This window comes from Struthio camelus, chromosome 5, assembly GCF_040807025.1.
Source record: "Struthio camelus isolate bStrCam1 chromosome 5, bStrCam1.hap1, whole genome shotgun sequence".
Taxonomy (NCBI): domain Eukaryota; kingdom Metazoa; phylum Chordata; class Aves; order Struthioniformes; family Struthionidae; genus Struthio; species Struthio camelus.
Genome location: NC_090946.1, coordinates 5,639,912 through 5,661,196, shown reverse-complemented (window position 1 = coordinate 5,661,196; position 21,285 = coordinate 5,639,912). Strand labels below are relative to the sequence as shown.

Here is a 21,285-nt window from a genome sequence, read left to right as displayed (position 1 = left end):
AGGCGCACAGCCGCCGCCGCCGCGCGCCGCCCCCACCGCCGCCGCCGCGCGCAGGCGCACAGCCGCCGCCGCCGCGCGCCGCCCCCACCGCCGCCGCCGCGCGCAGGCGCACAGCCGCCGCCGCCGCGCGCCGCACCCGCTGCTGCCGCCGCCGCCGCCGCCGCCGCCGCCATGGGGAAGAAGTCTCGCGCCGCGCCGGGCCGCCGGCCCATCCTCCAGCTGTCGCCGCCGGGTCCGCGCCCCGGCGGCCGTGACGAGGCGGCGGCGGCGGCGGCGCCGCCGGCTGAGGGAGCCGAGTCGGGCTCCGAGCCGGGTACGGCCGCGGCGGGCCGCGCTGAGGGCAGCGGGGGGGGGGCGCTTTGTTGGCGGGGCGCGGCCTAGCGGCGGCGCCGCCGCCTCGTGGTAGCACCGAGCGCGGGGGGGGGTGGGGGAAGGGGGAGATGCCGGGGCTGGGGGGGGGGAGAGTCCGGCTTCCTCCCCTCCCCCCCATTCCGGCCCCCTCAGCAGCCCGTCGGCGCCGCCCGTGTAACGGCCGCCCTCTCTCCTCCCCCGCAGACGAGCCCGAGGTGGTGGCGGAGCCCCCCCGCAGCGCTCCCAACCCGCCGCCCGCCGGCCCCGCCGCCGTCAAGCCCACAGGTACGGCCCCGAGGCGGGCGGGGGGGGGGGCTCTCCCCCCCCCTTTGGGGAGGGCTGTCTCTATGGAAATGGAAGGGGGAGGAGGTTCCCCCCTCCAGGCTTTCTTGGGGGGGGGGGCTGTTTTCCCCTTCCCTTAGCGTATTTTTAAGAGGAGGGGGAGATTTTGTCTTCCCCCAAATTAGGGGGGTGGGGGGAGGATTTTTTTTTTTTCCTTCTTAAGTGCTTCTTGCAGGGAGGTGATTGCCCCCTGTAAATAGGTTTTTTTTTTTTTTCCCGGGAGGTGTGCTTGCCCCCCCCTTAAATGTCTTTTTGGGGGGAGGGAGGAGCATGTGATTTCTGCTCCTTAAGTGTTTTTGGGGGGAGGGGCGAGGTGCATTTACTACTCCTGAAGTGTGCTTTTGGGGGATGCAGAGATTGCCCCCTGTAAGTCCTCCTCCCTTTTGGAGGAGATGTGCCTGTCCCCTAAAGCGTTTTGTTGGGGGGGAAGGGGACATCGTCTCTTCTCCCACCGTTTTTTTTTTTCTTCTGGGACAGAGAGATGAGTGTTCCTGTTAGCGTTTCTTTTTACTGAAAGGGGGATGACTTTTTTTCCTCTTAGTGTTTTTTTTTTTATGGAGGAGGGAGGATAGCTCCCCCCCCAACTTTTTGGAGGTGTTACAGAGTGGGGTTTTTTTTTTTTTCCTCCTCCAGTGTGGGAGGGCTGTTTCCCACCCGTCCCAATGTTTTTTAGGGCGGAGGAGGAGGATGTTCCCCCACCCCAGCAGTTTGCTGGAGAGGGGAAAAACATGACCCCTCCCAGTAGTTTTTAAGAGGGGTGGGAGCTGTTTTTCTCTCTAGGATTTTTGCGTGAGGGGCTGCCTGTTTCACCCTAGGAAGGTTAGAGCTGCCAGCCCTGAGCGGAAGTCGGATGGGAGGGGGGGGTTGGTTCTGGGGCGGCTCTGGCTGGATGTGCGTAGCAGGAAGGATGTGCCTGCACCGCCTCCCAACCGCGCTGGGCCCTGCGCGGCCTGGCTTCGCTCTGTGATGGCGACGTGCCGCTCTGGCTGCGCAGTTCGCTCCTCCTTGTGTCACGAAGGGGTTGGCTCCCTCCTTGTTTGTTCCGCAGGATTAGCAGGGATAGAGAATCCAGCCAAGCGGCTGGTTGGATCCGTTTCTGTTCTGCAGCAGGATGAGCCCTGATCTCCGTGTACATCCAGGGGGAGCTCACAATAAATGGCTTGGAGGCAGAGTGTGCTGAGCAGAGGCACAGACGTGTACACAGAGCTCTTTGCTTTTGATTTTTTTTTTTTACGCTCTGTTCCCTTGCATGCTCTCCATGAGCTTTTTCTAGTTTGACACACACAGATTTCTTACCTCACCCGGAAAACCATGCTAGCCAGACACTGAACTGCTTTGACCTTCCCTTTCACAATATACCCCCGTCAGAGCTTATCGCTCTCCTCTTCCCCCTACCAGGAGGCTTGTGTTTACTTGGCGCGTATGCAGACAGCGATGATGAGGAGGGTGAAACTCCTGAGAAATCGGCACATTCCACAGACGCAAATGGAAATAATTCAGCAGACATTGACAGCACGCTGGCAAACTTTCTGGCGGTTAGTGAGGCTTGTTTTTGTGGCTCTGGGAAGTGCTGAGCGCAGTGGGGAGACAGGGTGGAGGAGAGTTTTTTCCATGTAAAGTAGCTGCATCACAGGGGAAGGAAGAGGGTTGTAGGTAAAAAGGGTGGTTTCACAGTCCTTGACGTTGTCCTCTGCCTGCTGGTAAGCACATTGGTTGTCCCATTACCCAGACAACCTGTTTTCTCCTCTGGGATTTCAATTCACGTTGTGACGTTCATGTTTTTAAAGGAGATCGATGCCATCACAGCTCCTCCGCAGCCTGCTGAGTCCACGGCCGCGGCCTCCGCTCCGCCTCCCACGCCTCCGCGCCCTGAGCCCAAGGAGCCTGGCTCAGGTCACTCCTCGGCCACTGCCAACGGCACAGGCTCTGCTCAGGCCCCAGAGTGGCAGTATGACACCCAGTGCTCGCTGGCGGGAGGTGAGCGCGTTTGTAGGTCCTCGGTGCTAGGGCTGTGGGTGTCCCCTGCTGCACCCAGCGGCTGACAGCCGTTCTTTGTTTCCCCACCAGTGGGCGTGGAAATGGGTGACTGGCAGGAAGTGTGGGACGAGAACACCGGCTGTTACTATTACTGGAACACTCAGAGCAACGAGGTGACCTGGGAGCTGCCGCAGTATCTCGCGACGCAGGTTCAGGGTCTGCAGCACTACCAGCACAGGTAAGAATCACTGAGGCCTGCCATCAGCGGCAAGGGGAGACAAAGAGGAGTGGTTCCTGTGCCAGCCCTTCACTCCCTCTCCTCTTCCTCAGCAGCACAGTGGCAGGTGCCAACGGGAGTTTCGTAGTGGCTACGGACCTGTACCCCCAGGAGAAGGGGGTCGCTACAGGCAGTGTGAGCCGTGGGGCCAGCCTTACCAAGCGAGAGGTGAAGAAGGTCAGTCACCAAACAATCTAAGCTCTGGGTACTTGCTACCACAAGGCCCGTAGGTGCTCTTTTTAGTTCCCTCAGTTGTGGGTGGGTCCCCACAACTGTGTGTGGCTCTCCCCACTGTGCGTGGGAGAGCACTTGCAGGCTGGAGAGGGGCCCCAGGTACCTCTGTGAGCCGGCGTCTCCTTTGCTTCTTGGGGAAGATCTTGCTTTGGGGTTGGCTGGCGGGGAGCAGCGCTGCTGCTGTCAGCCCACGCAGCGTTTGATTCCTGTGTGCACCCTGCAGGAAGTGAACGAAGGCGTGCAAGCCCTCTCCAACAGCGAGGAGGAGAAGAAAGGGGTGGCTGCATCCCTCCTGGCACCTCTCCTGCCTGATGTGGTGAAGGAGGAAGAAGAACGCTGGAGAAGAAAGGTGATCTGCAAAGAGGAAGTTGAGCCACCCCCAGAAGAGGAAGCCAAAGCAGAAGAAGTGGCGACTGCCCCTGAAGAGCCGGAGCCTTGCAGGGATCCTCTGGAAGACACGCTGCAGGAAGATCTGTGCAGTGTGGTGCAGTCAGGGGAGAGCGGTGAGGAAGAGGAAGAGCAAGACACCCTTGAGCTGGAGATGGTGCTAGAGAGAAAGAAGGTAACAGGGAGGCTTTTGTCATAGAAATAAGGCCGTGGCTGCAGTGGAAGAATAGTGTTAGCGAGTGACTCTTAGGGAAGATGAGGGAAGAGCGTGTCTTGTTAGAAATAAACCAGAAGGAAAATATATGTTTGCAATTCTCTCATGGCTCCTTCGAGGGAGACCCTGCTATTCCTGTACTAGTCCTCTACTGGCAGGGGCTCCTAGTTGAGCTGGGAGCTGATCAAACTCTTGCTCCGTCTTTGCTCTTATTACCACAGTGTCCCCGTTACAGCAGCTATTCACCTCTGTTCTTCTTTTGTGTATGTCTCCCCTACCTCTTGCAAGTCACCACGGCTGCTGTTCTGGGTTAGGTCAGGTCCCTGTAGTGTCGCTCACCATCTTGTCTCTTCACAGGCAGAACTGCGTGCCTTGGAGGAGGGAGATGGCAGTGTTTCGGGCTCCAGCCCGCTCTCCGATGGGAGTCAGTCAGCCTCACAGGATGCAACCCGCAGGCTGGCCTCCAAGCGAGGGAAATGGAAACTGTTTGTTGGAGCTGCCAGCCCAGAGTCTACTAGTCGGGGCTCCAGCAAAACAGGCCGAGAGAGCCCAGAAGTTGGAGAAGCAGGTAATGTGAACAGCTCCCTTTGGAGGGGCAAGCCAGCATTTTGGAAGTCTGCAGCTCTCTCCCACCACCGTATCTTTTCCCTGCTGTTGTCTGAAGATGCAGCTCACGTGGAACGTGTGAAGTCTCGCCCTGTGTGTAGAGAAGTCAGGATGTGGTAGATGAGGTATCTGTGTAGAGGAGGGCCAGGCCTGAAGGTGTGGCCTCCACTGCTGTCACAGCAGAGTGCAAGCGTGCAGTGACAGTCTGGCAGGCTCAGGACGGTGCTGGGGATAAGCTGATGCTCTGCCACATTCTCTCCTTTATCCAATGACTAAGGAAAATTAGGAGAGCGCCCATATTCAACGTTACCAGAAAAAGGCGTGCAGAAGTGTGATAACGGCTGCTTCACGCTCTATTGCCTTCCACTTTCCTCCTGAAGTTATAAAGCCTGACCATGATATACCAAGGACTGTTACCTTCCTCTTTTGAAGTCTGCTTCCGCTAAGTTGCCTGGTAACAGTCTCCAAATTTTGGACAGCTGATTTGTTCCTCGAGAGAGCCAGTCTACCTATTCTCTTGTGGGTGAATAAAAAGTATTAGGCAGGGACCTCACTGTGAGAAAGACCTGATTCATAAAAGGATTGTTTTTATCTCAGACATGCGTTGAATTTAACACTTCCTTGAGCAGCAGTCCCCCTTATGCCAGCACGTGCAGCATTACTTATGCCTATGGGCTTGCCCACGTGTCCGTTAGCTCTCTGGCCTTCTGCGCTGGTGTGAGAAATACAGCTGCTTTCTTTCAGAAAGCTTGCTCAAATGAATGTTAACAACAGCTCGGCTGATGTTGCCCAGCATCGCATAAAATCTGTTGTCTTGGGGAGGTCGCGTGATGTTGATGATACGCTTGAATACTGTTCATGCTTCACTGACTGTTGCGGCTGTTATTTGTACCAGGCCTGCAGTCTTCCCCAGTCAGCAGTGGTGGTGGCTGGACAGAGTAGCCCTGTCCTAGGCCGGTCCACCTGTAAGTGCGCAAGCCCAGCCACTCCAGAGTTGCTGTCCCCAAACGTGCTGGCCCGAGAGCCGTCCTCCGCTGTGCCCAAGGAATCAGCATGTGCCTGGCAAGCCTGTGACTCCCAGATGTGCCATTCCCTCCTTGGCACGGGGATGCAGGCCAGCTGCCTGCCTCATAGCGAAGAAAACTTGCTGAATGAGACATCTGCTTTTCCCAGAGAAAATACGAAAGTGCTGTAGGCCCCTACCGGTCCGTATCCTGCTGAAATGGGAGACGGCGCCAGTCCTAGGCAGGGGGTTGCTGTGGGAGAATCGCTCTTGTGTGAGTATGCTTCAGGCAGAGGCGTGAACTGGAATTCCACAGCAAAGTTGTTTTCAGGGTGGCTTTTCCAAGTGAGGATTTCACTGGAGAGTTTTCTAACGTCTTGTACTTTGCAAGCTTGTCAACAGTATGTGCTTGGAGCCAGCTCTTAAATAGTAACGCTATTTTCTCATTTATTGACACCTTGGGGAAAAAGGAAGTTGTTATTTTAAAATAACCTGTTTAAAGTTGGCTCTGCACCCTACTACTCTATGGTAATTGAGAGAATTTCTGCCCTTGAAGTCTAAGACGTACCAGGAATGTGGAGGGGGGGTTGTTTTTATCCCCCCCTCCCCCCCCCCCAAGGGTTTTTGGCAGGAGTCCCTAACAAAACTTCCCACTTCCCTCCCAGAGCTTTGTGGCTTGGAAAGGTAATTAGCTGCCGCTAACTCATGGTGTGACTGAAAAGAAAACCTTAATATCTGAACATCTTTTTGGGAGCTCTCTGGTCTCTTCAGTCTTCTGAGCTAACAATTATCTCAACTTACTAAATACTTTAATCTCTTTTCCTGGCAAATTGCTGAACTGCAGGAGTTCAATGATGGCCTGCCTGGCAGTTTGCTGGCTGTCTGCGTCTTTAAATTCCATGCTTCAGGCCATTCCTCTGTCCTGTCCTTGTGTTGTAGTATCTGTAATTCACCGTTTTCTGAAATGTCCTTTCGGGAGGAGCCTGATCATCTGCATTACGGGTGTGTGTGACGCTCTCTCCTTTTAAATTCAGCCTTTTGTCATCAGCTCCTGTAGGAAGGAAACTCCCTAGCACGGCTGTCTCGGGCCCAGTGTTAAAAGCAGCATGCGGAGAGTGGGCAGTGCCATGGCAGTGTGGGAAGAGGGCTCACCCGTTGTTTCTTCTCCTTCAGCAGCGAGCACAGAAGCTGCTGAAGAGAATTCAGACAAAGAGGCAGAGCCTGAAGAGCCCCAGGAGAAAGCAAAAGTGCAAGGGGCACCAAAAATAGAAGAGGAGGAGCAGGACTTAAAGGTATGGAGATGCAGAGGTGTGTGCCGGTGAGATTTGTTCCGGCATGCGTAGGAGATAATAGCTGGGTGCTTAGTTGTTCCCTGAAGCTGTGACCAGTGCGCTTTCACCACAGCTCCTGGGGCTCTCTGCGGCCCCCATGGTGCTTGCCATGCTGCCTGCAGTCAGCGCTAAGGGGTGTTCTCGCTGCCTCGGCCAGCTCTGCCCAGGGTGCATAAGCTACCTGGGGTGTTTGAGCAGTCGTTTTTTAGGCTGTAGGTTTTGACGCAGCTGGTGCAGGGGTAACTTTGCCTGCCTTTCAGACCGCTGGCAGAACAGCATTATCGTCTGGGCTGAGAAGGGTGGTGGGGGTAGCCCTGGACCTCCGAACCCAGCTTTACTGCAAGAACAGCTTGTCTGGCCACAGTTCCTTTAGAGCTGGCTTTGCCCTGTGAAGCAATGCCTGGGCTGGATTGAGCCAGGATCTCTTTAGTCCAGTATCCTGTCTCCAGCAGAAACCAGCAGCGAAGGTTTGAAGGGGGAAGGGGGAGGAACAGGGCAAAGAATGACCCCTAGGTCTTCTCATGAGAGAGAGAGAGAGAGAAAGAGCACAAATGCTTTTGTTTTGACTTTCTTCCTGATATTAATGATATTACAGTCCTTTCTCAGGTGCTATTTAGTCATCCAGTTTCCAGACTGAAGAATCTGAGTCTGTAGCTTCTCTGTGTCTGGAGGCTGTTGATATTTGCCATTCTTCCTATACCCCGGCATGGCTTCTTTTCGAGGCAAGAGCAGCCAGAAATAGGCTGTTGGATGCCAATTGTGAATGCTCTCAGGATTTTTGCAGCGTTGTTCTGATGTTTTCTCTTCTGCTCTCTTCGAAGGCCTGGTTTGCTTTTTTTTGATGGTGGCTGAATGATTCCCAGAGCCCTTCCTTGAGCTGTATAGTTCACTCGGAGCCTGCTGCTGTGTGTGTATGGTTATGCAGGGTACTAGGGGAAATCTTTCTATCTGTCCCTACCAGCCTGTACGCTGTCCCGCAGTCACATATTACCATGGCATCTTCTGCAGCATTGAATTTGACTTCTGAGTAATTTTACTTCATTAGTAAATGTTGTTGCTTCCCTTTGCCAGATGGTTTATGTATGGCAGCTCACGGTAGAAACCCAGGGGAAGTCATCTTCCGCTGTGATAACTGACCCTTAATCCCACCCTCATTGCCCATCACTTAATTATTTTTCGAGTGTGAGAGGACTTTTCTGTTTTCCTCATCATAGACTCAGCCTCTGTCTCCTAAAATATTACTAAATAAATTACTAAAATGCCACTTTAATATTAGAATTGTGAGACATGATTTCCCTGCCTATAACCTGCAAGCCTCCCCAAGTGCAGTATATAAACAAATCTGTCCTGTTTTTTCAATTAAAAAAAAAAATTGCCAGCTGCAGGAATCATGCTCACTGGCTTGCTGTGTCCCAGATTTCTTCTGGAAGCCTTTAAAAGCCTCTGATAGTAGAGGTGCTCTGTGGGATGGGCTGTATGCTGTAACATAGTGATTTCACATGCAAGATTCCCTTAGGGCTGTTGGATGAATGCCGTCTGCCCTGGTAATTTGTTTGCTGTACTGGTTTGGGCTGATATCTCTTCTGCTGGCTCATTTGTTTGTAGGAGATTTCTGTGGATCCTCTGCTGTGAAATAACACTCTGGTGCGGGATCTTTCCTAGCTTCTCTGCAGCAATGTGGATGCAGAGAACCCATTTTGCTGTCTCAGGCTTCTCTAGCACTGCTCATCTTAACTGGCTCATCCCTGTCCCTGGGGATGGATGCTACGTTGTTGGCCTTTGGGACCTTCTGGAGTCTCTTTTGAAGAACGAAGGAAAAAGAGATTTTTTTTCAGAGCCCTCCTTAAAGGGATCTTTATCCTACTTGCGGGCATCTCTCTGTTTCTGCTTTTAATTGTTTTCTGACTTGTATTTGCTTTTATGCAATTCCCCTCAATCTGTCATGTCGCAGTGCAATGCTTAACTTGGATTTTTCACTCCTACAGGGATGTTGGATTTCAGTAACCATAATCACTACAGGCCAGTCGGAATCTTAAAATAGATTCTGTCCTTTACTTGGGTGTAAATCCAGAGTCGTTGCTTCTCTTGTGCACTTTCCAGCTAGTTGCACTGGAAAGTGGTGATTTTAAGAAGTCTGAAAATACAGCCTGGCCCATTTCCTTTGGGAGATGGTTACAGTATTTTATTTTTAACGTTTTCTGCCCCTGGGACTGCTGTGCTATGACTTCATGGCTGGGATGCTAAAGTGGACCGAGCCTATAATCTCCTTTGGCTGGTTTGAAGCGGTAACTGCCAAGAAGCTGTGGGGGCTGTGACTGGGTGCAGGGAAAAGTGGGTGCAAAGAATGGGATTTGCTGGCACCTCTGCAGGCACCTCCAACTACTGGAGTCAGAAGGTCTTGTGTCCTGCCACCCTGCACAGACCCCGTCCCTGGGGATGCAGGAGGCAGTGGGGCTTAAAGGAGGGGGTGACTGGGGAAGTAGAAATTCAAGACTCTGCTTCCTAGTCCTGTTTCCTGTTGCCTGCGCAGGCTGAAGGGCTGTAGGCAGTCCTAACTCCCATTTGCCCGGAGTGACCCTGAGCCACAGGGCTGCGGTGGGTGCAGCAGCCTTGTATGTGATCCGAGAGCGGCTCTTTACTCTTCCTTTTCTCCTCGGCAGTTTCAAATCGGAGAGCTGGCAAATACTCTGACTAGTAAATTGGAGTTCCTGGGCATCAACAGACAATCTGTCTCCAACTTCCACATGTTGCTGTTGCAGACGGAGGTAACAAGGCCTTCTGTTTAGAAGGGGATCAAAACACTGTCCACCAGCCAAGCACCGAGCTTGGGGGGCTACACGAACCTTGTAGCTTCAGGCGGTAGAGTGCCATGTGCGTGCCTCCTGCAAGGCCCTTCCTCCACGATGAGGAGAGCATGACTTTGCCTGGAAGCGATGTCTTCCTTGGGGCCCCCTCGGTCCTGTGCTGTAAGGGCCCCTCCTTGACCACAAGTCTTGTCCCGCGAGCCTCTGGCAGCCTGCCTCAATGGCTTCCCGTGCTTCTTGCCCTCTAGACCCGCATTGCTGACTGGCGAGAAGGTGCTCTCAATGGAAACTACCTCAAACGCAAACTTCAAGACGCAGCCGAACAGCTAAAACAATACGAAATAAACGCCACCCCTAAAGGCTGGTCCTGCCACTGGGACAGGTACGCGCTCTCCTACCTTTCTCACCTTTCATCTTTGACATCTCAGACATGATTTGTGATCATCAACACCTGACGACGTGGCGCCATCCCTCTCGGAGACTGAGAGCAGCTTCCGTTAGCAGTGCTGGGCAGGCAGAGAAACTTCCGGCACTTACAGAGTTTGGGCCAGCCACCAAATTGGAGAATCCAAAGTGATTGCTCAAGTGTTTTGAGACGGATCTGATTCACTGATTGGACAGAGCTGGTTTTTACTCTCGCGAGTGTAAAGCGCTGTGGAGGGCGGGCCTGGGGGGTCGCGCATGCGAGAGCTCTGTGAACTTTGCAGGATCTCTGGATCACCTCTTCTGACCAACAGTACTGACAAAGGACAAACTTCAACTCATCGACGGAATGAAGAACAAGATTTCTCTCTCCTGCCAGCAGGTCAGACCCAAACATTTCTTTTTCTATTTGGCTTTCTTGATTAATTTTTCCTTATTTGAAATCTTTGCTCTTTTGTTTTTCAGCTCCCAGATCCGCTCCCTCTCTCTAGCATTCACTGTGTGTTTGACACCAAGAGTATCATAAATGCGACCTCCACGCACCACGGGGTAGGGGGGCAGCCACTCCTCTAAACTGGGCTGTTCCCCAATACCTGTTCTGGAGGGTGACTTTAAGCCAAGGCAGTGGCTAAAAGTCCCAATGCTAGCGAGACCTTGCTCTGCTGCACATTGGCCTGCTTTCTCAGCCCTCCTCTCTCGGAGCGGGGGGCTCAGGGCTATATTCACAGAGCCAGCAATGCAAATAGCTTTGAGCGAACCGGCTCGGGCCTCTCCTGCCTCTGTCCTCAAAGTTGTTTGTTGCGTTTGTGAATGGCAGCCCTGCTGCAGAAGGTCTTCCCTGCGAGAGCACACCGCTGTCGCGGGCAGGCCTGCCTCGACGTGTCCCTTAAGGGGGAGAGAATGTAAAGCCTCGTTTTCTTTCTTGTGATTTAGGGAGCATAGACGCTATTTCTATGTTAACGAGCACTCAGGAGAGTCGCAATGGGAGTTCCCCGACGGGGAGGACGAAGAGGAAGGACAGCAGACCACCGACAGAAAAGCCGACGGTCCTCCTAAACCACCTCCCAAAGAAAAAGGAGAGCACGCCGGGGACTCATCAGAGCACTCCGCAGGTACAGCACGGGGGTGCTACGACGGGTGGGAGAAAGAGCGGTCAGCAGATTGCTGCTGTGGTGTGGGTGTCCTGGCCCAGAAGCAGGTCCCTTTCTGTGCTGCGCTCGCCGCAGACACGCAGCCAGGTTGCTGCGGCGCTTCGTGGCCCCGCTGAGCTCGCTGGAGGTCAGAGCAGTACGCGGTGGTACTTGCCTCCCTTACCCAGGCATCTAGCAGTAGCTTTAGAGAAGCTGGGACAGACGCTGCTCCTGTGGCTGAACTGTCCCTCTCGGTTTTGGTCCCCTGGGGCTCCAGTGGTGCTCGGGAAGGTGGGGTGCAGCAGCTCCAATGGCGATCTGAGAGCCTGCGGCCTGATCTCTGCAACCCGCTTCCCAGGCAGGGCCCTGGAAGGGAGGCAGCGAGCGCCTGTGCTGGGGAGCTGCCCTGGGCGAAGGCGCAGCACCGGTGGCTGGGGAGCGGTGGGCAGCGCGGTCAGTAGCGTGGGTTTTCAAGCCTGTGTCAATATGTATTCTTCAGGCTCCCTTTGTAAAGAATCCTTCTCAGGCCAAGTTCCTGCTACGTCTCTCATGCCGCTCACTCCATTTTGGACTCTACTTCAGTCCTCTGTCCCGGTACTCCAACCTCCTTTGCCTTTGGAAATGCCTCCGCCGCCTCCGCCTCCACCAGATTCGCCCCCACCACCGCCACCGCCCCCACCGCCTCCTGGAGAAGACGGAGAGATCCAGGAAGTGGAGATGGAAGACGAGGGGGGTGAGGAGCCACCCGCCCCGGGAACGGAAGAAGATGCTCCCCTGAAGCCTCTCCTCCGCCCAGCTGTCAGCAGCGGCCAGGTGAGCAGCGGCGCTGGCAGCTGGAGAAAGGCTGGCCTTGGCCAGTGTCCCTCCGTGACCGGGAGCGTAGCTGTGTATCTCCCTGCCCCACGCGCTGGCCCTGCTGTGACAGTACCCCTTTCCCAACCCCACGTGGCACCCATGGGGGGGGGGGGGGGGCAAAGGTGAGACGGCGGCGGGGAGAGCGTGAGCCCAGGGAGAAAGGATGCCGAAAGGAACACACAGAGAACGGGATGGAGCTGCTGGGGTGGCAGAGCAGCAAAGCCCCCAGCCCGGAGGACCCTGCCTGGGCACCACCGCTGTTGCGGTCGCGTCCGGCCGGGCCTCGGGGCCGCACGACCCAGCTCTCACCGTCGGCGCTTCCCCTTCCAGGGTGCTGTTGAATCTAGCCCTGCCCCTCTGCTCTCCACCAAGTCTCAGAAGAGGAAAGCCACGGAGATGAGCCCGGGGTTGATGCAGCGAACAGCCACCATTGGCAGCTGCCCTGTCATCTACAGCCAGCCCCTCATGGCCGCCAGCAAGTATCAGCCTTCGGCTGTGCCCCTCGGCTCCCTGAGGCCGCGGCAGCGACTGCAAGGCGAGATCCAAGGCCGCGCCAACCTCCGCATCCCTCCAGGGCATGCAGGCCCTCAGCCCGCAGGACTGGGCCTACAGCCTGGCTACTTGGGAGTGACGGCACCCGCTGCGCCTTCTGTCATGAGCTATTCGGAGTGTGCCATGCCTGTTGGGCTTGCCGCTGCCACCGTGCAGCCGGCCCCTGCGCGAGGAGCCCTGCCTGCCGCCGCCACCACCGCGGAGCAGCCGCCTCCCCCACCTCCGCCGCAGCCGCCGCCACCTCCCGCCCCCAAAGCGCTGCCACCAGAGAAACCAAGGAAGGGGCGGAAGGACAAGGTAGGACCGTGCTCTGGTGCCTGGCCATGGCAGGGCAGGCTGGGGTGGGTGGGCCACTGCCGCTCCGGGGCTGGAAACGAGGACACGCGGGTCCCGTCGCTGCCTCCAGGGCCTTGCTTTGAGCAGCGTCCCTGGGACGGCTTTCCCTGATGGCGCTCCAGGAGCTCCGTGGAGCTGCGTCCCGCTGCCTTTGGCCGGCCTGCGTGCCTCAGGCCCGCAAGACAGCAGAGAAGGAAGGGCTCCAGGACTGAGCAAGCCCCATTGTTTGAAGTGACTCCTGTGCTCCCTGGCTGCGAGCAGAGCTGCTGGGTCGCCGGGGCGGTCTGTAGCTCTGCCCGCAGCGGTTGGCAACTGTGGCAGCAAAAGGAAGGGATGTCCTGGGGCAGCTCTGCCCTGTTCCCTTGCCGGCGTGCTCGTCCACCCTTCTGCTGGGAGTAGCTATAGCTCAGCACCCTCTAGAGTCTCCAAGTCTCCTCTTTTCACCCGCCCTAACTGTGGCCTGTTGAATTCCTGGCACAGGGCAAGAAGGGTAAAACGAAGATGCCATCTCTGGTGAAGAAGTGGCAGAGCATCCAGCGGGAGCTGGATGAGGAAGAGAACTCCAGCTCCAGCGAGGAGGACCGAGAGACGACTGCGCAGAGGCGCATTGAGGAGTGGAAGCAGCAGCAGCTGCTGAGGTACGGACACGTGCGAACTCGGGACGCTCTGCTGAAGCCGGCAGCCCTTCCTGCTGGCGCTCTGACGCTGCCCAGCTCGACAGCGGCGAAACGCTGCCTGCCCCAGCTGGAGATGGCTGAGGCACCTTAGCAGGAACTCCCCTCTTCCTTGAGGAGCCTCCACTCTGCGAGGGGCAGGTTCCCCTGCTGTGGTGCCTGGGGCACTGGCTCGTGGTGATCCTCAGGCCCCAGGGGACGTCTGAGATTGTGGCTTGTAGCAGGATGCCGGTAGGATCCTGTCCCTGAAGAGGGATTAGTCCTTCCGCGGTTACCTGCCTGCCACAAGGCTGCTTTGTGAGGGAGAAACTCCTCGATGGGCTTCTCTTGGGCCATTTCCTCGCTCCCGGTATGGAGGGAGAAGTGGGTGTCCGGCCACGGTGGAGAGCAGGGGGGCTGGGTGGCAGCAGGCAGTAGCGAATGTCACCTTGCACCTCCTGGGCGCTAACCCCCACCTTTGTCCCCGCAGTGGCATGGCAGAGAGGAACGCCAACTTCGAGGCACTGCCGGAAGACTGGCGAGCGCGGCTGAAGCGGAGGAAAACCACTTCAAGCACATGAGGCGCGCGGCACTATTTTTTACAGATGTACAGTTTAGAGCCCTTTACGACTTGACCGTTGTCCAATAAATTGTAGCAGTTTGGGACGTGCTTGTCTTGATTGAAAGGGTGAATAACGGGAGCCCTGGGGCTCCTTCCCCAGCCCTACTCTGGGACCGCCCCGGCCCATCCTGCTCCACCCCGCTGCTGCCGTTGCTGCGCTGGTTGCTCAGTGACCGCGTCCTGGGCCCTGGCGCCGCCGTCGGGAACGGGGAGAGGGTGAGGCCTGTCCTCTAGCAGCCATGCAGCCCTGCGAGCACCCCGCTGCCCAGGTCAGGGGGTCAGGGCAAGGACATTGGGCCGGATCAGCCTCGGGTTGGGGTGGTTTGGCAGCTGGGTGGAAGCGGGGTGGGGGGATCCGGGCTTGCTCCGGTCTCCAGTGGTGCCTGACTGGCCCTGCCCTGCCCAGGCCATCCTTGAGCCCTACGACAGCTTCATGTACAGACACCTGCGCTTCTACGGCTACTTCCGAGGTGAGCCCTGGGCACGGCGAGGCCCCGCGTGAGGGACATGGAGCTCGGGGCGCTCATCCCTGCGCCGGGGCCGTCTCTCCCCTTTGTCCCCTGAGCCCTGGGGCTGGATGGCCCCACAGTGCTCCCCGGACCCCTTTGGGCCACAGGGGCATCCCAGTGGCAGCAACGCTCTTCCCTAAGGCCAGAAGACAGGCCAGCAGAAGAGCCCCGCGTCCTCCCCGGAGTGCGGGCAGGGGCGCTCCGAGAGCCAGCCTGCTGAGGCACCCAGCCCGGGCAGGGCCAAGCCAGCCTGCAGCTCTCCGCGGGGCCTCAGGAAGGAGCCGATGCGTGAGTGAGCCCCCATCCCAGGCACGCAGCCCTCCGTAGTCCTGGGAGCAAGAGCTCCCTTCCGCCGTCCCTTTTACCTCCGCCGTGGGGCACATCCTTGGGGCGCGGGGCCTGGCGGCATGTCTCTCTCCCCTCCCCATCTCGTGCTGCATGATGCGGCCGGGGGAGGTCCCTGTTCCTGCTGCCCCTTCCAGGTGAGGGGCAGGGGGGCTGGGGGCAATCCGTGGGGCAAGGTGGCCCTCAAGCAGCCTGCGGTGGGCTCGCAAGGACCCAGCTGGAAGCGGTGGGAACCCTCACACGCGGTCCCCACTGGCCCGGGGCTAGCTCTGAAGCGGGAACCCCAGAGCGTCGCTATCGCAGGCCCCACGGGGAGCAGCCGGCAGCAGCCCCTCTTGCCTCGTGTTCCCCCGTCCCCGCTGGAGCCTCAGCCGTGCCGTGGGGCTGGGAGCCCGGGGCGTCCCGGAGGCCCCTTAAGCAGCTCCCGGTGCTCTTGCAGCCCCTGGGGTGCTGGAGCCGGCCCTCTGCAAGAGCAAGCAGCTCCTCTCGGGGCAGCCTCCGGGCTGCGGTTCCCCGCTGCCGCCGGAGCCGCGGGCTCTCTTCGCCCTGCCGTCGGCGCGAGGTCCCCTTCCTGCTCCCCGCTGGCCCGTCGAGTGCGAAGTTGTCAAGGACAGGATCGAGCACATCGGTGAGAGGCTCTGGGCTGGCGTCGGCTGGAGCCGTGCTGCTGGGGGTGGCCCCCAAGCCCTTCTCCGGTGCCAGACCCCTTGGGGCCACAGGGGCCTGGCCCTCGCGCTTGTCTCTGTCCCCTCTCAGAGTGGGTCCCCCCTCAACCGGAGCCCTTCTACCGGCCCACGGGCTGCGAGCCGGCCCCGGCCGGCGGCGAGGAGCACGGCACCATCGTCTACCACGTCAGCCCAGGTAGCGAGGCCAGCCTGCGCCGTGGGCCGCGAGCGGGGAGCACCCGCGGGCACCCGGTTCATCTCCCGAAAGCCTCCGGCACCACCCCTGGGGGCACTGGCACGCTGAACCCATCTTTCCCCCCCCCGCCTCAGCCATCGGCAGCTCCTGTTTCACCCGTGCTCGGGTCGGGGGTGCCCAGGGCCCCCTCTCCTCGCCGGCAGCCCCCCTGGCAGGCCCCCACGACACCACCCTCCTTTTCGAATCGCGCTTTGAGAGCGGCAACCTCCAGAAGGCTGTCAAGGTGTAAGGGCGCAAGGATGGCGGGGGACCCGGGCGAGGCGGCAACCAAGGGCACGTGGCACCGTCCCGTCGCTGCAGCGAGGAGGAGCTGCCCCCGCTGCCCGCGTCTGGGTTTGCTCAGGGGAGCTGGGACGTGACGTTTGGGTCAGCCCGGAGCAGGAGGGATGGGAGGGGAGGCACGCGGGAGCCTCGAGGGGCTGCGGGGCAAAGCGGTGCCAAAGCTCCCACGGTGGGTCTGCGAGCGGGGCCGTGCCGGGGGGAAGGTGCTGCCGGAGCGGGAGCGTCCCTGTTGCTGCATTGCAGGGGCCCCTACGAGTACGTGCTGACTCTGCGGCCGGACCTGTACACCAGCAAACACACCCAATGGTTTTACTTCCGCGTGCAAAACACCAGGAAAGACCCTGTCTACCGGTTCACCATCACCAACCTGGCCAAGCCCAAGAGCCTCTACAGCGAGGGCGTGAAGCCGCTGCTCTACTCGCAGCGGGACGCCCAGGGCCGCGGCATCGGCTGGCGCCGGGCCGGAGATGACATCCGCTACTACCGGGGTGGCGCTGGAGAGGGCCAGGCTGCCTATCGCCTCACCTGGACCGTGCGCTTCCCCCACGACAGCGATACCTGCTACTTCGCCCACTCCTACCCTTACACCTACTCGGACCTGCAGCGTTACCTGCAGGCAGTGGTGGGCGACCCCGTCCGCTCGCGCTACTGCAAGGTGCGGGCGCTGTGCCGCAGCCTGGCCGGCAACACCGTCTACCTGCTCACCATCACCGGCCCTGCGGGCGTCGCGGTCAAGAGGACGGTGGTGCTGAGCGCCCGCGCGCACCCCGGCGAGAGCGGCGGCTCGTGGGTGATGAGGGGCTTCCTCGACTTCATCTTGAGCGACGCGCCCGGCGCTCAGCTCCTCCGCCAGCTCTTCGTCTTCAAGGTGGTGCCCATGCTGAACCCCGATGGCGTGGTCGTGGGCAACACCCGCTGCTCCCTGGCGGGCAGGGACCTCAACAGGGCCTACCGGACGGCGCTCAAGGACTCCTTCCCCTGTGTCTGGCACACCCGAGCCATGGTGGAGAGGTGAGGCTGGGGCATGGGGCAGCTGTTGGGGGTCACCTGGCGGGCCCGTGGCCGGGTGAGCTGGCACCCGCGGCACCCGCGGGCTGCAGGTGCCAGCTCCGAGCGCTCGCGCCTGCGTGCCGGGCTGCTGGTGCGCAGGGTCCTGGCGGAGCGGGAGATCCTGCTGTACTGCGACTTCCACGGGCACAGCCGCAAGAACAACGTCTTCATGTACGGCTGCAACGGCAGCGGGGCCGGCGCCGCGCCACGGCTGCACGAACGCGTCTTCCCGCTGATGCTGAGCAAGAACGCCCCCGACAAGGTGGGTGACCCTGAGGACCTCCCTCCTCTGCTCCTGGGAGACGTGGTGCCACCTCTCCTGTCCTGCTCTCCGCCTGGGTGCATCCCTCCGGGAAGCCGTCTTCTGCTGCCCCTCAGATGAGCCCCACACCTGGTGGTGGTCCTGCAAAGTGGCCTCCTTGCTGAGTTTCGTCGTGACGCTGGATGGCGACGCGGGTGCCAGCTCGTGGCCGCCACGTTAGGCTTGCCGGCGCGGGGAGGGTTGCCCCAGAGAACTTGCCTCACCCCGCGGGGGGAGGCATTGGGGTGTCCCCTCGGGGCTCGGGAGAGGTACGCGTCCACCCACTCCTCGTTCTGCCGTGCTGACCGTGGGGTTGGCCCCAGTTTTCCTTCCGCAGCTGTAAGTTTAAGGTGCAGAAGAGCAAAGAGGGGACCGGGAGGATCGTCATGTGGCGGATGGGCATCTCCAACAGCTACACCATGGAGGCGGCCTTTGGGGGCTCCACGCTGGGTGAGAGGCTGTATCGGGGACCCCGGGGTGCTGCGGGTGCCGGAGCACCGAGGAGCCGGCCGCGTGTCTCAAGGGAGGAGCCGGGGGCTACGCACGATGGCATCGTGCTCAGGGATGGGATTTGGACCCCCAAGGCTCCTGGGGTTGGGAAAGGAGGAGGTGACCACTGTGGGCCACGGTGAGATGACCTTTGGGATGCAGAGGGGTGGCTGGCATGGGGAGCCAGACCGCGCGCGGCCTCCGGGGCCAGCGGGGAAGGCAGCACCAGGCGCGGGCCAGCCAGGGCTTGGATCGCGACGCCGTGGCTTGCGTTGGTCCCATCTTTCCTCCCACTAGGTGAGAGGCACTCGCACTTCAGCGTGGAGGACCTCAAATCGCTGGGCCACCACCTCTGCCACACCCTGCTGGACTTCTGCGACCCCGATCCTGCCAAGGTGGCTCTGCGCCCAGGGACGGGCGAGGGCAGCCCAGGCCCCCAGGTTGCCTCCGTGGCTCCTGGCAGAGGCGGTGCTGCTCGCGGCTGCTCGCCCGCTGGGCCAGGCCTCGTCACCTCTGTAGCCACAGCCCGGCTGCGCCCAAGCCACCGGCGCCAGCAGCACCAGTGACGCTGGCTCTCGCCCGCAGGTGCAGCAGTGCCTGCTGGAGCTGGAGGCGCTGCTGCAGCGGCGGCTTCAGCAAAAGCTCGGATGCGAGCCGGCCTCCGGCGGTAGCTGGAGCGACGTTTCCCTCTCGGACCTTGAATCTAGGTACGTCCCTCCGCCGTGCCCGGGCACGCAGCCCCGGGACACCCCCCGATCCCCCTGCAGTGACGGTGGGAAGGGACTGCCGGGGGGTCTCCAGTCCACCAGCGTCCCTTCGGAGCAGCCCTGGCTTCAGAGACCCGTCAGGCTGCAGGAGCTTCTTCAAGGCGGTCTTCTCCTCCCTCGCGCAGCACCGGCGGCTCCGACAGCTCCGAGTCCGACGACCCTGCCGCTCGCCTCCGCGGCCTGGCGGAGCAGGTGAGCGTCCGCGGCACGACGCCTCGCCGGCGTGCCCTGCAGAGCGCCTCTCGCCAAGCTGCTTTGGGGATGGCAGCGGGACACGAGCGGCCGGCCACCGGAGCGGGATGGGGACTCCCGTTGGAGACACGCTCGAGGTGTCGCTTTGCTGTCCGGACCAGCTTCAACAAAGGAAGAAGAAGCGGCTGCTGACAAGGAGAGAGAGGAACGGCCCGCGTCAGCGACACGCCGTCTCCCGGGACCGGCCGAGCATCTCGGTGAGCGGCGCGGAGGAGCCAGGAGATACCTGGAGCCGCCAGGAGCCCAGGCCATCCGGGGACAGCCGGCGCGCAGCGGTGCCACCGCCGCCGCCACCGGCGGGCTCCAGGCCAGAGAGCGAGAGGCAACCGCTCGCTGGGGCTTCGCGCGGGTCAAACCCTTCTTCCCTGACCCCCGTCCAGGTGAGGCCGGGATCGCCCAGACCACGGAGGCGGCCGGCTCCCCGGGCGGCCCCGAGGGCAGAGGGGATCGAGCAGGTACGCGGCAGCGGCGTCTCCGGCGCGACCTTTCCGATCCCGTTTTTCTGGCCCGGCCCCGGGGCTCGCCCTCAGTCGCCCACCCGTCGGCGGCAGGAAGGGCAAAACGGACGCTTGGCAGGAGGTCGGGCGCCGGCACGGGTTTAGCGATGGCCCTGAGCAACGGCGGCGGGGTTGGGTAGGGGGGGACGGGGCGAGCGCCGCCGCGCCAGGGGTCGGCAGCTGGCGAGGGAGGAGGGAGGGCGGCAGCTGCGGGAGCGCTGCCCGTTTCCTCGCAGGCTGCCGCCGCGGGAGGCGAAACCAAGCCGGCCCTATGGCGGCGGGAGCCAGGCGGCGGACGCGAGGCGGCGCCTTGCGGGAGGGCGTCGCGCCTCGGCAGCCCTCGGGCGCAGAGCAGCTGCCGGCCCGGCGCCGGGCGACGCGATGGCTGGGCTGAGGCGGCGGGCGCTGGCTGCCAGTGCGCGGCGCGGCGGGGAGCGGGGGGACCCGCTTCAGCTGCCGGCCGGGAGGAGCGCCGCGGGAACGGAAACCGCCAGGCGGCGGCGGCGGTGGCGGCGGCGGGCGCCGTCCCCGGCCTCCGGACGTAGCCGCTCGCCGTCGGCCTGTTGTCACGGTGGTGCTCGGTATTAAAAAAAAAAAAAAAAGCGGTGCGGCCCCGGGGCTCCCGCACGCGACATGACGCAGCCGCCGCCGCTCCAGGGTCAGCGGGTTCCCCGCGGCGGGGGGAAGGCCACGATGGTGGCGGCGCAGCATGGACGCCTCACGGCGTGGCCTGAAGAGCCCGTCGGAGCCGGCAGCCATGGCGGGGGCGACGTGCCCTCCAGGCCCTGCCCCTCGGGGCTGTCCTGCGCCAGGCGCCCCCGCTCGCGCCGCCGCCGGGTCTTGCTGCCGGGCCCCAGGCGCTCGCGCCGAAAACCGCCATAGACTCTCCCTCAGCCGAGCCTGGCTGTCCCCGCCTGCCACCCTGCCCGCCCGGGACAGCTCGGTCCCGTTGGTGCCCTCCCCTGCGGCCTGCGCCAGCCGCTCCCGCGCCAGCCGTGTCCCGCAGGCCGCGGGCCTCGGCTTCATCGCTGTGCTGGCGCCTCGGGCCTGATAGGCCTCGCCGCCATGGTGGTGTCTTGGGCCGGGTAGGCCCTGTTGCCATGGCGACGCCTCAGTGCCTCGTGCTGGGGAGGCCTCAGTGCCTAGTGCTGGGCTGGGTAGGCCCTGTTGCCATGGTGATGCCTCAGGCCTGGTAGGCCTCAGCGCCTCGGGTCGGGTAGGCCCTGTTGCCATGGTGATGCCTCAGGCCTGGTAGGCCTCAGCACCTCGGGTCGGGTAGGCCTCAGCGCCTCGGGCCAGGTAGGCCTTGTTGCCATGGTGATGCCTCAGGCCTGGTAGGCCTCAGCACCTCGGGTCGGGTAGGCCCTGTTGCCATGGTGATGCCTCAGCACCTTGTACCGGGTAGGCCTCAGCACCTCGTGCTGGGTAGGCCTCAGCACCTTGGGCCAGGTAGGCCCTGTTGCCATGGTGATGCCTCACGTGTTGTAGGCCTCAGCGTCTCAGGTCGGGGAGGCCTCAGCGCCTCGGGCCGGGTAGGCCCTGTTGCCATGGTGATGCCTCAGCACCTTGTACCGGGTAGGCCTCAGCGCCTCGTGCTGGGCCGGGTAGGCCCTGTTGCCATGGCGACAGCTCAGGCCTGGTAGGCGCCGTTGAGGCCTCGGGCCTCGCCACCACGGTGATGTCCCCGGGCAGAGCGGCCCCGTTAAGGGCCTCGTCGCCATGGCGACGTGCCCCCCCCCCGCCCCGAGCGGGCCGCATGGCGGCTGGCTCAGCGC

The 21,285-nt window shown here is 60.9% G+C and overlaps 2 protein-coding genes across 9 annotated transcripts; both read left to right on the top strand.

The window, feature by feature from the left end:
- Nucleotides 1–156: 156 nt before the first annotated feature.
- FNBP4 (formin binding protein 4) lies at nucleotides 157–14,141 on the top strand. 8 transcript variants are annotated; one of them, XM_068944366.1, is made up of 17 exons: nucleotides 157–313; nucleotides 556–636; nucleotides 2,092–2,228; nucleotides 2,481–2,670; nucleotides 2,761–2,908; nucleotides 3,004–3,124; nucleotides 3,405–3,743; nucleotides 4,140–4,350; nucleotides 6,568–6,683; nucleotides 9,383–9,487; nucleotides 9,775–9,908; nucleotides 10,234–10,331; nucleotides 10,883–11,061; nucleotides 11,662–11,892; nucleotides 12,265–12,783; nucleotides 13,303–13,460; nucleotides 13,966–14,141. In XM_068944366.1, the coding sequence occupies exons 1-17, from the start codon at nucleotides 172–174 to the stop codon at nucleotides 14,054–14,056; spliced, it is 3,000 nt and encodes a 999-aa protein (XP_068800467.1). In that variant the 5' UTR covers nucleotides 157–171; the 3' UTR covers nucleotides 14,057–14,141. The 8 variants fall into 8 exon arrangements, with proteins under 8 accessions (XP_068800467.1, XP_068800465.1, XP_068800466.1 ...); XM_068944364.1 differs by having other exon boundaries at nucleotides 6,565–6,683; XM_068944365.1 differs by having other exon boundaries at nucleotides 3,001–3,124.
- A 195-nt stretch (nucleotides 14,142–14,336) lies between these two features.
- On the top strand, nucleotides 14,337–20,561 carry AGBL2 (AGBL carboxypeptidase 2). Its single transcript, XM_068944091.1, has 15 exons — nucleotides 14,337–14,366; nucleotides 14,504–14,567; nucleotides 14,748–14,894; nucleotides 15,391–15,579; nucleotides 15,708–15,812; nucleotides 15,947–16,097; nucleotides 16,398–17,165; nucleotides 17,304–17,466; nucleotides 17,829–17,955; nucleotides 18,292–18,389; nucleotides 18,580–18,701; nucleotides 18,887–18,953; nucleotides 19,115–19,210; nucleotides 19,394–19,468; nucleotides 20,517–20,561. The coding sequence occupies exons 1-15, from the start codon at nucleotides 14,337–14,339 to the stop codon at nucleotides 20,559–20,561; spliced, it is 2,247 nt and encodes a 748-aa protein (XP_068800192.1).
- Nucleotides 20,562–21,285: the final 724 nt, after the last annotated feature.

Coding starts and splice junctions, on each gene's coding strand:
- AGBL2 (XM_068944091.1), top strand. CDS start 14,337: ATGCAGCCCTGCGAGCACCCCGCTGCCCAG. Junction 16,098..16,397: donor CTCCAGAAGGCTGTCAAGGT/GTAAGGGCGCAA, acceptor GCTGCATTGCAG/GGGCCCCTACGAGTACGTGC. Junction 17,467..17,828: donor GCAAGAACGCCCCCGACAAG/GTGGGTGACCCT, acceptor GGTTGGCCCCAG/TTTTCCTTCCGCAGCTGTAA.
- FNBP4 (XM_068944363.1), top strand. CDS start 172: ATGGGGAAGAAGTCTCGCGCCGCGCCGGGCCGCCGGCCCATCCTCCAG. Junction 314..555: donor CGAGTCGGGCTCCGAGCCGG/GTACGGCCGCGG, acceptor CCTCCCCCGCAG/ACGAGCCCGAGGTGGTGGCG. Junction 637..2,091: donor CGCCGCCGTCAAGCCCACAG/GTACGGCCCCGA, acceptor TCCCCCTACCAG/GAGGCTTGTGTTTACTTGGC.